At 42.6% G+C, this 18376-nt stretch overlaps 2 protein-coding genes across 9 annotated transcripts in view; one reads left to right on the plus strand and one right to left on the minus strand.

Annotated features, from left to right (window-relative positions):
* The window catches only part of LOC146454235 (uncharacterized), a 223135-nt gene that overhangs the window by 63962 nt on the left and 140797 nt on the right, over positions 1-18376 (minus strand). The gene's annotated exons all lie outside the window — the stretch shown is intronic.
* Positions 2134-18376, plus strand: part of LOC146454237 (uncharacterized) — a 29931-nt gene continuing 13688 nt past the window's right edge. For both annotated transcript variants that reach the window (XM_085095710.1, XM_085095709.1), the window contains exons 1-7: positions 2134-2237; positions 2476-2828; positions 8277-8441; positions 9065-9178; positions 10126-10254; positions 16960-17047; positions 17932-18150. In XM_085095710.1, coding sequence (XP_084951836.1) covers positions 2159-2237; positions 2476-2828; positions 8277-8441; positions 9065-9178; positions 10126-10254; positions 16960-17047; positions 17932-18150 — 1147 coding nt within the window. In that variant the 5' untranslated portion in view covers positions 2134-2158. The remainder of the gene's footprint in view (positions 2238-2475; positions 2829-8276; positions 8442-9064; positions 9179-10125; positions 10255-16959; positions 17048-17931; positions 18151-18376) is intronic.

Raw genomic sequence — 18376 nt, forward strand, 5'->3', positions numbered from 1 at the left:
ATAGCGAGCTAATCTAGGCAGGGAAAAAATGACCGAATGTGTTCCAAGTTAAGCGCGGGAAAATGAGTGCACGTTTTACGCTCCAAGTTAACTGCACCTATTTTGAGCTAAAGGCGGGAAAATGATTGCACGTGTTCCAAGGTAAACGCATCAGTAAAAATGTGAGTAAATGTGCGGCGCAGATTCCGAGGGTTTCCCTTGAATTTCCCAGTGATATTGTTAGGCAAGAAGAAAGCAGATGCAAATATCTCTCAAGATTCAAAAGAAATCTGCTTCAAATCATACTGAGGTCAAGACCTACAAACATAATCGCCATTACCGAAACTCACTTCGTGGGTGAACTCTTTCCACAAAAAGTACTTGACATATTTGCATTTGCCTTTATTTCTATAACTTAGTACAGATTGACTTTCCCAGGCAGGTTGAAATCATCTTGCCACAACATCTTGCCACAAAAGCAAATAGCCGGGCCCGGCAATACAAAAGCAGCAAGATAATCTTATTACACGGTTCAAACCCTACCCTTACAAAGATGAAAAGAGAGGCTATACTGTGACAAGACACACTGAAATAAGCCATACCAAGCCTGAACCAAATGCCACAAACGGCATAAAAACGACGGTCGCTACACAAAAACAACAAGAGGTCAAATAGATACAATGACCATTGAGATCAAAATACAAAACATGGGAGAGTTAAGCACATGGATTTGTTCAGTGACTATGGCTTTGGCGCAACATAAATGGCATCTAATAAGAAGAAAATTTACAGGAAGCACCGCTCATTTAATAGAGAAAAGGGTTTTCTCTGAAAGACATACCGTGAGGGCAAAACTTTTATTTAGGCAAAAACACGCACATGAGAGTCGCGCAGGCCTGTCAACGCCATTATTGCCATGCAGATCGCGGGATTTAAGAACCTGCATGCACGGAACTTACCTGCAAAACTACAAAAGTTGGCGAGTTTCACAGCTGTGCTGAAAAGTTTTACGTTTATGCAGTGATGATTTTGACAGGCTTTATCGGCTTTGAAATCACTGTCAAGGGAATGACAGTGATTTCAAAGAATTCCCGAAACGGTACCCATACAAAGTGTTATAACGCGTTTAAATTCTCAACGGCTGGCTGTAACCCAATACCACTTGCACTTAGAGGTCAACGTCCCACTAGTAATTAATTATTACACGCCCTCTTATGATGCGAGCGTGGGCTGCCTGTGGTGTTCCGAGCTAAGCGTGGAAAAAATGAGTGCATGTGCCCCAAGCTAAACGCGGGAAATGACTGGATTGTCCCCAAGCTAAAAGCGGGAAAACGAGTGCACGTGTCCAAAGCTTAGCGCGGGAAAAATGATCGAGTGCGTGTCTCAAGCTAAACACAGGACAACGACTGCATGTGTTCATAGCTAAGCCCGGGAAAAAATGGCTGAATGTGTTTCAAGTTAAGCGCGGGAAAATGAGTGCACGTATTACGCTCCAAGTTAAATGCTTCTATTTTGAGCTAAACGCGGGAAAACGACTGCACGTATTCCAAGCTAAACGCAAGAAAATGACTGCACGTATTCCAAGCTAAACGCGGAAAAATGACTGCACGTATTCCAAGCTAAACGCGGGAAAACGACTGCACGTATTCCAAGCTAAACGCAGGAAAATGACTGCACGTATTCCAAGCTAAACGCGGGAAAATGACTGCACGTATTCCGAGATAAATGCGAGAAAATGACTGCACGTATTCCAAGCTAAACGCAAGAAAATGACTGCACGTATTCCAAGCTAAACGCGGGAAAATGACTGCACGGATTCCAAGCTAAACGCGAGAAAATGAGAGTAAATGTTCGGCGGAGATACAGAGGATTTTCCTTGAATTTCTCAGTTATTGTTAAGCAAGAAGAAAGCGGATGCAAATATCTCTTGAGATTCAAAAGAAATCCGCTTCAAATCATACTGAGGTGAAAACCTTCAAACATAATCGCCATTACCAAAACTCACCTTGTGGGTGAACTCTTTCCACGAAAAGTACCTGGCACACATTTGCGTTTGTCTTTATTTTTATAACTTACTACAGATCGACTTGCCCAGGCAGGTTGTAGTCATGATCACGTTCTGTTATTGCGTTTATATGTTATTTAACTGGAAGGCTTAAATCGCTTTAGTAGAAGCAATATGTCGGACGTGCGTTATCTCCCATCGCTTTTATACTTGGCTATCTTTACACTTGCGCTGCTTGGGCAAGTTGCCAAAGGTATGTAAGTCAGTTGGTTTTCATTGCTCTTTTTTGTTTCCAATATCGAATATAAAAGCTACAGTAGATTTATCTCTTGCTAAAGAGAAAAGAGAAGGGATAACGAAGATTTGGGGGTGGGGCGCACCATCTGCGAAAACAAGATCTACGAAATGTGCAGTTTTGTTAAGTGTTTTCTAGAAAAATTATTTAGATATCAATTGTCAATTTTAAACTGGAGTGTTTCTCATTTCAGCAGCTAGTTTCAAGGCTGGAAAAGTCAATGTGACCACAATAAGTCCAGGTTTATTCGCATGCGAGCAGGTCACTTTTGCAACACCATTCCGTGGTGGAAAAGAAATAAGAGTCCTTGCCTCTTTTGGCCACTCAGTGGAAAGCCCAACTCGTGGCCATGGTGCGGCTGTTTGGCTGGAATCAGTCCAAGTAACTGGTTTCCGAATTTGTGTCCTCGAATTTGGGGACGGATCCAATGGAACGGCAGAAGTGAATTGGATCGCCCTTCAGTCTGCGCCTTCTGGATCGCAGATGGGAAGCACTGCCCTAAACGCCTGGACTACTGGAACAAAGTGCAAAAAGATCGCCTTTCCTCAGGTAATGTGTTAATATTGATACGAAAAAATATCTATGCAAAATGTTTTCATTTCTATTCCGAGTACAGCAGCCCGAATCTTTTCAACATTGCGCATTAAGTTCGAAACATGAACAGCACAATTTTTAACCTGCGTGACGGGCTGCGGCAAAGGTGAAAAGAAGAGGGAGATAACATAGGGGAGCGTAAAGTGTAGGGCAAAAACCCCTCCCCTCCCCCCTTTTCTTACTCCCCTTGCGGTTCTCCCTCATATCGTCGTTTTTCGCACTCACAGATTCCCTCTTCCCTCCACTTTCCCCAACCTACGTGGGCGTGTATGTGTTTGGGGGTAGGGGAGGGGAGGGGAGGGGAGGGGAGGGGAGGGGAGGGGAGCGGAGGGGAGGGAAGGAGGGCGCTGACAAGTTACGAAGAGCCCTAACCCAAAAAGGAATAAGGATATCTATCGGAAAAGTAAGGGGCATAAAGTTTCTTCTTTCTTGTTTTATTATCTCTCACAAATTGATATGGCTCGACGAAACCCTGAAAGGGAAATATGTAGACTATGTTATATCTTTTGCGTAAACAGTCCTAGCACAAGCTTGCGAAATCCTAATCTTCTTACATTTTTTGACGTAAACTGATTGGTCGCATTCCTTGTGCCAAATAACCTATGTAAATTAGCTTGGCTTAAAGAATATTTGTTTTCTCACCAGCAAGATCTGATAGAACACGCAAATAAGGTTCAAACCCTAGGACTACTGGGACAAATTACAAAAAGATTGATTTCTAGCAGATTAGCGAACATTTTGTGATAGCATATAACAGCAAAAACGAACGATAAGATCCGACGTTTCATGACTCCATTTTCACGGGGTGAGAAAATTACAAAAATACTTAAGCACGTATAGAGTCTGATTGCACGTTAAGATTTTGTGATAGCGTGGCGATATGTGCTAAACTGAATGCCTTAGAAATGTTCCAATTTTTATAATGTTGTACAACAGCGCGCAGGTGTAGCATCCTAGCAACACGTTAATAGTGCGAAAGAGTGTGTTTCGTGTATGTATTTTTGGTTTTTTGGGGGGGGTAGGGGGATGTATGGGAGATTGGCGAAGGGGGAGGGGTAAGGGAAGAAAGGGTTTAATAGAGTGAGGTAAGCGCCTCAACCAAAATGATTTAAACTACTGTAAGAAAGATTTCAACATTGCACGTCAAGTTCGAAACATAAAAGCTCAATTTTTAACCTGAATGACAGGCTGCGGCAAAGGTGAAAAGAAGAGGACGAAACCATAGGGAGGGTAAAGTGTAGGGCAGAAACAGGAGAGAGGAGAAAGAGACGAGGCACCCCCTCCCCTTCCCCTTTTCCTACTCTCCTTGCGCTTCTCCCTCATATCGTCGTTTTTCGTGCTCACAGATCCCTAGTTCTCTCCACCCCCATCTACCAAACAGGTTACTCAAGCCTGTGGGCGTGTATGTGTTTGGGCAGAGGGGAGGGGAGGGGAGGGAGGGAGGGGAGGGAGGGAGGGAGCTGACAAGTTGCGAAGAGCCCTAACCCAAAAAAAGAATAATTTTTTCGGAAAAGTAAGGGGCATTAAGTTCCTTCTTTCTTGTTTTAATATCTCTCACAAATTGATATGGCTGGACGAAACCCTGAAAGGGAAATATGTAGACTATGTTATCTCTTTTGCGTAAACAGTCCTAGCGCAAGCTTGCGAAATCCTAATCTTCTTACATTTTTTGACGTAAACTGATTAATCGCATACCTTGCGCCAAATAACCTTTGTAAATTAGCTTGGCTTAAGGAATATTTGTTTCCTCACAAGATCTGATAGAACACGCAAAGAAGCTTCAAAACCCTGGGACTACTGGGGCCAATTACAAAAAGATTTACTCTAGCTGATTAGCAAACATTTTGTGATAGCGTGGCGATATGTGCTAAACTGGATGCCTTAGAAATGTTCCAATTTTTATTATTGTGTACAACAGCACGCAGGTGTAGCATCCTAGCAACACGTTAATAGTGCGAAAGAATGTGTTCGTGAATGTGTGTTTTGCGGGGGGGGGGGTGTATGGGGGATTAGCGAAGGGGGAGGGAAGAAAGGGTTTACTAATAGAGTGAGGGAAGCGCCTCAACCAAAATTATTTAAACTACTGTAAGAACGATTTCAACATTGCAATATTGCTAAATCCTAATCGTTTCACTCAAATGTTGGCGTAAAGGGAGATTAACCACTTGCTTCGTGCCAAGTGACCTTTCTACGTTATCCTCTTCCAAAAGGACTTTTATTGTATTTTCAAAAGATTGGCAAACAGCACGTAACCAAACTAAAAACCTCTGGGAGATGAAAAGAGAGTGTAAGGCAGGGATTGTCATTTGGCATGCTGAGGATTGGCTTCTCGCTCATTAACTGTTGTGCTTGCAAGCGCTTTCGCGCTCTAACTTCACTATAAACAGAGAGTTACGGTGCAGTTTCATGCGGCCTGAAAAGGCTTAAATAGAATTTAGTGAATTTCAAACAGTCAAGGAAGCAGAGGTTGATAATTAATTCTACAATTTGAATCGGAATTATTTAACTACAGTACAACTGTTTCCAGATAATATACCAGAAGTATCACTTATTCAACTTCAAACTTCTTCTGCCGCTCAATTTACGCATCTGGATATCCAGCATTAAGCATCAAGCTCGAAACATAAAAGCTCCGTTTTTAGCCTGCGTGACAGGCTGCGGCAAAGGTGAAGAGAAGAGAGAGAAAACATAGGGAGGGTAAAGTGCGAGGGGAAAACAGGAGAGGGAAGAAGGAAACGAGGCACCCCCTCCCCTCCCCCTTTTCTTACTCCCCTTTCGCTTCTCCCTCAAATCGTCATATTTCGCCCTCACACATCCCTCCTTCCCTTCGCTTTCGCCACTATGTGTGTGTGTGTATGTGGGGGGAAGGGGGGGGGGGGGGGAACAGGCAAGTTGTGAAGGGCCTAAACCCAAAAATGAAGATAATTTTTTTCGGGAAAGTAAGGGGCATAAAAGTTCTTTCTCTCTTGTTTTGCTGTCTGTTGCAAATGGGTATGTTCTCGATGAAGCTGAAAAGACAATAGATAGATTGTTTCAGACAGTGAAACAAAAGGCACTTGCACGTCTTCCAGTTCATCTTTTGTGTAAACGACAGGTTTGAGCGCGAGCTTGCGAAATTTTAATCTTCTTACATTTCTTGACGTAAAGAGATAGATCGCATGCCTTGTGCCAAATAACCTTTGTAAACTAGCCTGGTTTAAAGAATTTTTGTTTCTCACAAGATCTGATAGAACACGCAAAAAAGCTTTGAACCCTGGGACTATCGGGAGAAATACAAAAAGATCGATTTCCAGCAGATTAGCGAACATTTTGTGATAGCGTGGCGATATGTGCTAAACCGTATGCCTTTAAATGTCCCAGTTTTTATTCTTTTCTACAATGGCACTCATATGCAGCATCCTAACAACCTGACGGCGTTAATCAATGCGAAAGAGTGTGTTTCGCGTATTTTTTTTGAGGGGGGTGTATGGGGGGATTGGCGAAGGGGGAGGAGGGAGGGAAGAAAGTTTGCGCCTCAACAAGAACTATATAAACTACTCTAAGAAAGAATTCTTGGAAAGCAAAGAGCTTAGCATTTTTCGTCCTCCTTTCTTTTCTAATTGCTTATGAAAATTGTTTTCTTCTTTCACTGAAAAATGAAAAAATAGAATAAAAAGCACTTGAACAGCTAATTCCATGTAAACGGACCGATTGCAACATTGCTAAATCCTAATCATTTCACTCACATGTTGACGTAAAGGGAGATTGACCACTTGCTAGGTGCCAAGTGACCTTTCTAAGTTATCCTCTTCAAAAAAGCCTTTATATTTATAAACAAAAGATCGCCAAGCACGCAACCAAACTAAAAACCCCGGGGAGGTTTAAGACGAGCAAACCCCAGGGATTGTCATTTGCGACGCTGAGGATTGGCTTGGCATCTCGCTCATTGCTGTACTTCTAGCTTCTTTAAGGCGCGGACAGACTATTTTAGAGGTCCCTCCGAAGGTCGCCAGAGGGGAATATAGGAGATTGTGTGACGTTTAAATTCGATGATTTGTTTTGGTGTATTTTCATGGATTCTCGGAGCTCTCGAAAGCTGTCTTTCATAAAAACGGTTTATCTCCTTGCGGCTGGTCAGTTTCAGCATTGGTCCACGACAGCATTGTTGTGCTAAGTAAAAGGCCTGTTTTCATGAAGGGTCAAAAGGGGTGTGCGAATGGTCCTTCAAAAACAAGGGGTCTCGCAAAATTTTAGCCGAATTTTATGAGTCTCGTAGTCTCGTTATTTTGGCAGTTACGTGCGTCTCGCAATCTTGATTTTTTCACGAAGCCGTCCTGGAGTCTGGCTTACTTGATATGGAATTTAATAACGCAACTTTCAAATTTTCGAGAATTAAGATTAATCCTAAATTCTCTGAATTCCACAAAACTTACTGCTAACTGAAGTCACTGAAGGCTCGTTTGTAAGACTTCTGTACAAGCTCATACTTGAATTTCAATTTCAAGAGTCTGAACTTCTTGTGCTGGCAATTAAAAAGTCAAAATGTCTCGGGCCCGCAAGGAAAAATGTTAGTCTCACCGTGATTCGCACTTTCGTTGCGAAGCGTTACTTGATGTGAAGTCTACTGGGCGTCATTGAAATGTGGATAGCGTTTTATTCTTGCACTGGTTGCTTCTGTTTAACAGCAATTGTCAAACTGAAAGATAAAGTACAATATTGTTTCAAAACTGAAATGGTTATGAAAAACTATAGCAAACGATCGATGGAAATGTACGACTTACAATTCTGTAGACTTATCCACACTCTTGTCACATCTTTAGGCGGTCACGCTTGATTGAGAAGCGAGTGTCTAAATACTCATGCAGACTTTTATGCTCTGTTCAGCTGCACTTTTACCAAATCCTTTAATGCCGCTATCTAAACCTCTCACTTGAAAGATTCAACGATTCGGTTTGCCCGTTATTAACTGGTTAACTTTACTTTATTAAATTCGTTGTAACTAATACATAGAAATTTAAAATAATAAAATAAGCGGAATATCGTAAGCGTCAGCAACTGGAGCAGAAAACAAGACGATGTCCATTTGATATTCAGCCCCCAACTAAAAGTACTTAAAATGATAACAATATAGAAGTATTAATAGTAGTAAATTTTCATATAATTACAATCAAGTTAATTTAAAGTGAATTTAACAACTTACACCCCCACCGCTTGGGGGATAATAAGAGGAGGTTTTTGTTATCGTAAAAGTCTAAAAGCCTCCTTTTAAAAGTGTAAAGTGAGTCCACACTTTTTAATGTTAATTGGTTTTTTTTTACTTGGTTCGTTTTCAGAATATTTTTGTTCTATGAATGTCTTGTCAGCCTTGTTCGTCTATCCATTCGTCCTTTTCTACTTTTCATTTAAATTCGGTTTATTTTGCAGCCTTTCTTGTCCCAGCCAATAATTTTTGTGACTGCTAGTCACCAGACCAAAGAAAGACCACAAGACGCCTTGGCGGCTTGGGTGGAGGAAGCACGGGGAGAAAGTTTTAAAATCTGTGTCAGAGAGACCAAGATTTTTGATGGATTACATCAGAACATAAAAATTGTAAGTGACATGATGATTCTGTAACAAACTATACTTTTTTTTACGAATGTCTGGTTTATCAACAGAGTTGAAAACTAAAGGTAAATTGGCCACCGTAAAGAGATTCGAGTGCTGACGTTTCAAGCGTTAGCCCTCCGTATGAGCTCTGAGAAAGAGCTAACGTGGCCTAGTTCCTAGGTCTCTCTCTGTTTTTTATCTCAGTCAATCCATTTCGGGTCACGTGATCGAGCGAAAAAGCGAGGCCTTTCCCCGGCCGTTCGCCTCGGATACATCACCGAAGCGAATTGACCGTGAGGGCCTGGGAGAAAGCCGTACAGGGACATCAGCACTCCAATTTCTTCACGGTGGCTGATATTTTACCGTTAGTTGTCAGCTTTATTAATAAGCCAAGCATTCGTTTCTACTCCCCAGCGACGCAGCTCCACAGTTAAACTAGACAGCGATTCGTTCAACTTTGGGTCACAACAATATAGCGAGAAAACCATAAAGCTTCCGCAAATTTTGTGGGGAAAAGTTTTCTTTTTTACCTATCAAGCGTGCGAAAGATATGTCTTTGTCTTTCTTTTGCATTCTTTTTTTCGAAGGGTAACTATTTATTTGCCTTTCCCTTGCTATTTGTGCAGGAGTGGCTGGCGTTCACCAATCTAAGGATTGAAAACTTTACCTTAACCGACAGCCTGCTGGTGTTTGCGAAGAACAACTCCCCATCTCAGCAAGATAACTTTGCCTTCTGTGAGGTACAAAAACGCGAAAAAGGTTGTTGAAAGTTGAAAGGAGGTTACCTTGCTTATTTTCATCAATGGTTTTGTTTTCCTGTTGGAAGTGAAATATATTGTTATAACCAGATTTGGAGGGTTTCACGTCTTTTCTACAGTTTTGTATTAGTGTGTTCTGCGATCGGTAAAAGAAAAAGGTCACCCCATTAGTCTAATATAATATCAATTTATTTTTAGTGTACCTAATCAGCGTAGATCGCGCTAGAAGCCTTTGAGAACAGTCACCCTTTCCCCTTTTTAATCATTGTATCGGCACCAGAATCAAGGTGTTATGCTTGTGTTATGCTTTTGATCGACATCCAATTTTAGAGCTCTGGGCCCGGATGTTCGAAACTCGATTAACGCTTATCCACGACTAAAAGTTAACCGCGGTTTTCCACTTGCTAATTTACAGTTAATGGCACAAAAAAGTCTACTTCAAAACTGCTAGAGAAAAATCTTTTGGAAAAATCTTGATTATTAAATAAGTAATTAAACTCGAATCAAAAGTCACGTTAACCTAGGATTAGCTTAATCCTGCGTCGCGTACATCTGCTGTCGCCTAAAATGACGTCGCCATTATTGGTCCTTTTAAGAAGGATGCCTCCACAAATTCTCACAATATGACAAAACTGTCGGAAATATTTGCCTTAACAAGATTGAAGTAAATTATGACTTAAGGCATTTGTCTCCCCGCGCTTAGCCTCCCACGCAGACGTTCTTAGGGGTTCGTCACGTGTACCCCGCGCTTGGCGCGCTTTGACTGCATGCCATCGAGTTCTGGATATTGCTGTTCACGTCAGTAGCGTTTGGCCAAAAAAAACTCTTAAGGTTTGATTTAACGCCCTAAATGATTCTCTGATAGTAGAAAAATCAACTTGTAGATCAGTATTTCCTTTTAATACATAGTTTTACCTCTCTCCTAACAGAAAATAAACTTCACAGACCCATTCTTTGTTCCTCCAGTGGTAGTCGTCACACCAAAACGCGGTCATAATAATAACAACTCCAAATTGTCTGGATCAAATGGATGTGACGCAACTATCGCCTGGGTTGAGGTAAGAAGCATATGTCACTTAGCCCTTTAACTCCAAGGATCATCCAATATTAAAAAAAGAATATTTAATATTAATTGTCAAGATGCTTGTGCATTTGAGCTGAACACTCTTATCTCCAGTTGGACCTGAAATTGTGCTTTCAGATTCGAAAGAGACATTGTATTTTCTTAGTCGCAGCAACAAATAACAAATAGGAGCAGCGATTCTCATATAAAGATGATGAGGTTGATCGTCGGAAATTTTTTGCACCGGAAGTCGTTTTAATTTGTTAATTGGTAACATCATTTTTCCTTCCGCAACGAATAGCTGCGTTAAGGTGTACCATCTCAAAAAGTGCGGGGAAATTTTGTGCATGCCAGCCTGTCTTCCTATTTATGGCCTCCTGAGAAGATTGCCGTTGCTTCCCACAACCACCCGCGTGGATCTTCGAGCTTCTATTGTGATCACGGTGTTACAGTTTTTAAGCGCTTTCCCTCTAGCCAAACTTATCGGTCTGAAATTGTGGAAACTTTGCGCCTCAAACAAACATCTTTTTCATCCAACGAACAGTACAACCTCGTTTCAAACCTGAGATGACACTTACCGATCAAACAGCTCGGATGTTACACTGCCATACCTTAGCCTGATCAGGAGCATTGACTTAAAAATGCTTTATTTGGAAACAAAACATACTTGTACGCAACCTGTAGCAGCTTCAGCTTCTCAGTTGCTTTCTACCGAGGGAACGTTTGTGATACAATGGTGTTATATGTGAAAGAAATGTAATGTTTTATTTCGAGCCTTATAAATAAATGACAGATGTATTCTTTTCAGTCGTGACACAGGCAAACTAGGAAAAAGAAAACCTGAGTTCTCCCAACAGGAGTTGATCCTATAACCTTCCGATTTACACTAGTTCGGATGCTCTACCACTGAGCTACAGGAGACTCGTGTAATCTAAGACCATTTAACTAGGTTTAAGTGAGAAACATCCCGTATGTTCACAAGGGACTAACCAAAAAAAAGAAAGAAAAAGAAATGATCATTAGTTCGCAGCATAAAAAGGAGCGTTGTCAAGTTCCTTGCGTATTTTCAAGATTATTCATAGCAGTTTTTCTATAGCTTTCGTTGAGAGCTTTTCGTTTCATAGATTTTGTGTGTGTGTTTAAGGCGAACAGGTAGCCCAGTGCATTGACTCCTAGACATAACGTCTAATCCCACCCTAGGCGGAGAAGTGCAATGCCACCATAAACGGGAGGGCACCAGGCCGCCAACTTCGCCGGGGTGTCGAACTCCGCCTCCATCAAACATTAAGGCGACACTAAGGACACCAAAACATACGAAACGTTACGGAGGGCATAACAACCTCAGAGCAGAACCCTGTGGAAGGTAAAACTCCAGAGCGAGGGTCAACACATTGAATTCGGTGTAGAGATGCACGAGGATTCAGACGAACCGTGTGGAAACGTTCAAGCAATTCAAACAAGAGAAGGCAAAAGCCAAAGTCAATTTTACTTGTCGTCAAATCGCTATTAATCTTGAAGAGCTGGAAAACGTAAGACTAATTCGACCGGGTAATTTAAAGGACATTGAGAACTTTGCTGATATATTGACCATCGCAGTTATTAACTTTTACAAAGCAAGCGGATCAGCTAAACTTGGAAATGGGTCGTTGTATTTGAAACTTCAGAAGAAGGTGACAGAACTGTATGCTCGTACGATACCATCCATGTGTCTTCGAGGATTTCAAGGTCGAATCAGTGGCATCTCTGCTAGTGTGGGTGATACAAGAATCATCATTTCCGCTAACTTGCGCACGAGATTGTTGAAGGTCTGACGAGGAGAGAGAAGCATCCTGACCATTCAAATAGGCCTTCTGCGTTCTTCTCAGAGGATAGTACCATCAAGCGCAAGCAACGACCATGCCCCATTTTCAGAAATCATTATGAGATTCACAACTGCGAATTGTTCAACAAGATGGATGTCTCCCGTCGCTGGGATTTAACAAAACAGTTGAAGTTTGTTTCGATGTGTAGGCCACCAAGGATTCCAGTCGCCATAGCAGAATTTGGGCTGTGAATGGTTGTCGCAGAAACCCCGACCGATTGTTATGCTTGGTTCGAGCTCGAGACAGTTATGCAAACTCGCAGCCTTTAACGGTGCCGATTACCCCAAGTGGGAGAGCAAGCAAAGCGCACACCAACGGCTTCATCTGCAAGTTCAGACGATAAGACCGAGCCAGTCCCAGGTATGACCACACAGGTTAGCACCGAAAGGGGGAGCACCAAACCTTGTCTTTGAAAACAACAGAAGCACCTCATTTTTTTCTCCCTGTAGACCGTTCCTTTAATCTTAAAAAATGGAAACCACCGAATGGAAGTGAACGCCCTCTAGGACGATGGAATTGCAAGGACCTACTGAATGCGGATGTTGCCGCTGAATTAGGCCAACGAGGACATTGCCAAAGAATAACAGTGAATGAACTTAATAGAAGAGCTGAAACCTTCGAAACAACGCCTATTGAACTGGAAGTAGAAAGTTAGAATGGTAAATTCAGTAGGATCAGCGGGCTCAAAACAGACCGAGATACCAGTAACCTGCGCATAATGGACTGAGGAAAGGAAAGTGGAAACTGTGATAACGTGGAGGGCCTGGACGCGCTGAGTGGCGGGAACATTATGTATTCACAGTATATATTCTCACGTTTGGCACTATGTAAATTAGTATGAGTGGAACGCCGAACGGACATTAACAGTAGTTCATGAATAAGTGTATAGTATGACTAAAGGACATTAAATTGGCGACGAGGGTAAAAGTGGAATGGCCGTCAACATTGGATACAAGTAATTTCCCGAATTCGATGTTCGGAAAGACCCTGAAAACGTCTACGCACGGTTCGTAAAAGATGCCAGACGATTCAAAGACAACCACTTGAAAGCCGCATTCTTAGATTCGATAGGTGAAAGTACTCTCGATATATTTCAACAGCTTGCAATTGGTGACACGGGAACGGATCTGGGCGGAGCCATCAACGCGCTACTAAACAAGTCTAAAGAATCGCAAAACAGGCTGTTTAATATACACAAATTTCGTTGCATCAAACAAGGCAAAGACGAAACCTGGGATTCGTTCATTTCTAAGCTCACAGCAGAAGGTGAACACTGTGATTTCCCTGCAGGCTGGTTAGATACTGAGATACAAATGACTATGATAGAGAACGGTAAATCCAAGAGGGTGAGGAGAAACTTGTTACAATACCAGCTAACGTTAGTAAATAGTTAGTTAGTTAATATGCCAGAGGCCTTGAAAGCGCCGACCAACACGCTACGAAAGTAGAGAGTCAAGCGCCAAATCATGTTACCGTCCAGCAAGAAGTCGATAAAATCACAGCAGACAGAAGTAGAGAAAAATCGTGCTTTAACTGCGCGAAACATTGGCCGCAACAAGGTGGACCAAGAAAATTCCCAACTTTTGGAAAGCAGTGTACACGATGCGGGAGAAGAAACAATTTTACGAAATGGTGTAAAGGCAGGCTAGAAGTTAAGGCCACAAGAGATGTAGCGCAAGTAGGCGAGCAAAAATCTGACACGTCGACTGACAGCAGTGATGAAGAGTCTAAGTGGATGCTGCAAGAGGTAAACCCCATGGGACCGTCGGACAATAGGCCCCTAAAAAAAGTGCTAATTAGTGGCGTTGGCGTCACGGTACTACCTGACAGCGGTGCTAAGGTCAACGCTATGGATGAGTCAACGTTCAAGAATTTCGGCCTGGACAAAAGAGGAAAAATCAGAAAATCAAGATGCCAAATAGAACCGTACGGGGCTGCTGCAGAGGCAAACACGCTAACGGTGCTGAGTTGCCTTGAAGTGCTTACGGAACGTAAGACGAAAATAAAAGTGGTCACGTGGTAGCTAATAAAAGGAGACACCCAGACCGCACCGTTGCTTAGTTACATAGACGGAAGAGACCTTGGAATGATTCGGGTCACCAATGCGATTGCAAAGGAAAGCAGTCAATCTGAAGAAACCAACAATGTAAAGGAAATCTTGGAGGAATTCAAGGACCGGTTCCAAGGAATTGGAAAGCTAAAGGGAATTCTGGTTGATTACAATGTAGACCCGACTTTAAGCCGGTAGCGCAGCCACCACACCTTCAACCGTTCAGCGTACGTCAAAAGATGGAAGAAGAAATACAACATCTCATTGGCCAAGACATCGTTGAAAAGGTCAGTGAGCCAACGGGATGGATGTCATTACCAGTGGTTACCCCCAAGAGGGATCAGAGGCAAATACGCCTGAACGTGGACATGCGCGTGGCAAATCAAGTAATACCCCACAGACACACCCAACACCCCACGATAGACGACGAGGTCAACGAACTTAGCGGGTCAACTGTGTTTTCGCACCTGGATATGAGCAAGGGATACCACCAACTGGAGCTTGATTTGAGCTCAAGGAACGTGACGACCTTTTCGACTCACATTGGCTTCTACAGATATAAGAGGCTGAACTACGGTACAAGATCAGCAGCAGAGATATTTCGAGAGACGATCAGGAAGGTATTGACGCACGACCTAAACGGGGTCTTTAACATTAGTGATGACATCATTGTACATGGGCGTGACACAATACAACACAATGCAAACATGAAAGCGCTACTCGAGAAAAGTCGCGAAAAGAATGTGACATTCAACAAAGCGAAATGTGAATTGAACAAAGATCGCGTGGTTTACTACGGCTTGATGTTCTCTAGATGTTCCCGTGTCCAAAGGATCGTCAACCGTATGATGGACTATGACTTCGTGGTCGAGTACCGCCCGGGAAAGGAAAACATTTCTGACTACACTTCACGGCACCCTGTGTCACTCCTCGAGTGTTCCAAATTCGAAATGAGAACGACTAAGGAGGTGCGCCACTATGTAAATTATGTTGTGACGTGCAATACGCCCAAGCTGTCACCAGAGACCAAGTGAAGGAAGCTACTGATGAAGAGCCGGCACTGTATGAATGCAAGAAGTGTATCAACCAAGTCTGGATATACACAAAGGTTTCAAGCATACAGGGATACAGGCACGTTTTCCCTGAACTAACCATAGTAGACGGGATGGTCTTGAGAGGGGACAGGATTGACGTACCGGCAAAACTTAGACAGTATGGTAGAGATAGCACATGAGGGGTATCAAGGGCTTGTACGGATAAAACAGCTTCTGAGAGCTCATGTATGGTTTCCGGGAATGGACTCCCAATGTGACATGTTGGTATCCACTTGCATCGCCTGCCAATCTAACACACCCCAAACACATCGCGAGCCACTGAAGATGACAGAGCTACCTGAGGAACCGTGGGATAAGGTCAGCGTGGATTTTTTGCGGGCCTATGGCTAATGGAGACCTCGCCCTCGTATTCAACTGTCAATATTACAGATACCCAGTGGCCGAATTCGTGGGATCCACTAGCAAAAAGACAACCATCCCGGTGTTCAAGAGGGTGTTTAACACATATGGAGTGTCAAAGGACATCAAATCAGATAACGGTCCACCTTTCAACAGCCATAAATTTGAAGAATATTCACAGGAAGAAGGGTTCAAGTACCGGAAAGTCACAACGGGGTGGGCAGAAGCCAACGGCGATGTAGAAAGGTTTATGCAGAGAATAAAGAAGACTGCACGGATCGCTGCTTTGGAAGGCAAACCGGTGAGGGATGAAGTGCGCATGGGAGTCAGAGCATACAGAGCAATTGACCATGCAACCACCGGAGTCAGCCCGAACAAACTCATGTTCGCAAGGGAACTACGGGGAAAATACCCAGAGGGCAAACGACAACCTAAACATCCGGACGACACGGTGATCCGCGATAAGACGAATTGTCCGAGTTACATCAAATCCAAGATCAAACCACGATGCTTGCAGCTCAGTACAAACGAAGGAAACAATTATCCGGCCCACTAGTCTTCTCTTCAAACGTTTGTGAACGCATCCCAAGAGTCATTCTGTATTACAAGATCCACTGTCATTGCAGCAGCGAAAACAAGAGCCGCGCAGCTTAGCGCTACGAGTTTCCCTCGTCTAGAATTGACGGGTTCCTGGGAAATTGGTGGCGCCTCCACCAAGGATCATGGTGAAGGAAAATCTAAAAGCGTTCTGCAAAGTTGTTATAGGTTTTGCTGGCCCATTCTTCAAAGTTCATGGAAGAGGGACCCAACAAGAATCAACACCTGTGCTTATTCCCCTGCTTATTGTCGAGAGCAGTGCATTTAGGAGTCGCATTTGTAATGGATACTGATTCGTTTCTTAACGCATTTTGTCAGATGATTAATCGTAGAGGCCTTCTACAGGAACGACAACGGAAGAATTGTTGTTGAAGTAAACAAAGAGTTGCGCGAGCTGGTTATGAAACTTGACAACTAAGGAAAAAATCCGAAGTCGGTGGCGAAGCAACACATCAAACTGAGGCATTCCAACCTTCCCTTAGCGCCTGTCTCTCATCCTACCGCACTTGTATTAAAGTCCCCTTATTTTCTCTGAATTAAAAGACAATTTCAAAGGGAATGACGGCTTTAGACTTCAAACAGATTCCAAAAGCAGGAGAAACAGAGCAAAACAAACACAAATTGAAAAAATCAGCAACAATCAAAAGCATAGAGGATAACATAGAGGATAACAGATTGATCATTTGTCAGTTGTACAATAGTGAGTTTCAAGTCGTTTCTTTTCCTTGTATTTGCAGTATACATCCACAAGAGATACAGAAATATGTGTTAACAACTATGACAGCAAAGGGGATGTCATAAAAGTCGATTACATGGTGGTTGGAGGTAAGCAAATCATTAGTGACATTGAAAAGATATCTGGCAAATGTAGTCAACATAAAATTTGTTTTAAGATAACAGATAAGAGGATTAGTTGCTAAGAAACTGTGTTGCTGCAACGGTTGGGGATCTTTGAGTAGAAATGAATGGATAGGAATTGGTTCATGCTTAGCGTGCGTATATCGAGTTATGGATGCGCGCGGGAAGTTTGAAGAGCACGAGAGAAGCGTAAGAGTTGCTCGAGGCGTAGCCGAGAGCAACTCTTGCTTCTTGAGTGCTCTCCAAACTTCCCAAGTGCATCCATAACTCGATATACGCACAGCTAAAAGCACCACACGACGACAGTTCAAATCAACATGAATATTCTCTTCACTGTTCTCAATGTTTTCTTATAATACATGTTGGGAGAATTTGTTAATACATCATCACATATTATCTTTGGCGACTATTTCCTTTATTCTCATGGCCTGTATATTTGATGAAGGAAAGTATTGTAAAGAGAAAATAGATATTGATCTCTAACAAATGGTTAACCCAGCGTCTGTAACACGAAGCAACTAGAAACATTGTTTCTCCCTATCCTACCATACCCTACCCTACCAAAGGCCACCTCTTCCCACCCTTCCCCTAATCAGGATGGAATATCACTCCGAGGGGTCACCCTCAGCCGTAGTTGCCGTAACTCATTTGTTGGTCTTAGTAAAAAGAGACCAATGTGAAAAAGTTCTTCAGTGTCTAGAGGAACAGCAACATGCAGGGCCTTTACTTCAAACTACCGCCCTTCAGATTAGACTTCTTTGTTCTTATGGGCTAATTTCTACACTAACGCCCCTGCAAAGACCTGGAAAATTATTAAACGCCTTGTGTCTTCTCGTTAAACGCAATTCTAGACCTGGATCCGTGTTTGGATGTGACATGCCATTATCATGGGCTCTGCAAGGCCTTTGGTCCTCATGATGCGCGCTGCGTGTGTATTGACTGCTGTCCATCCTACCAAGAACCAATCTGCTCCTCGAATGGAACCACGTACGATAACAACTGTTATTTTGAGCAAGAAATGTGTCTACTGCAGCTGAACTACACAGTGCAACATCCTGGTAGCTGTGAAGGTTAGTTGAACTAACATTTCGCTTATTCTTTAGAGAGTTATATACTGCGAGAATATAAAGCAGATTTTTTCATTTTTGTGATTCATTGACCATCTGCTTGTAATGTAATTAGTAATACAATCATGTAGCAATAATCTGATTATCTTTCCACGCTTTATACGTCCTACTGTTAGTGATATTGTAAAAGTTATTCATTTCATTCCTTGCAATGAAAGCATGTTCGGCA

Source organism: Pavona decussata, unplaced genomic scaffold (assembly GCF_977016875.1).
Source record: "Pavona decussata unplaced genomic scaffold, jaPavDecu1.1 SCAFFOLD_307, whole genome shotgun sequence".
In the NCBI taxonomy this organism is placed as follows: Eukaryota; Metazoa; Cnidaria; class Anthozoa; order Scleractinia; family Agariciidae; genus Pavona; species Pavona decussata.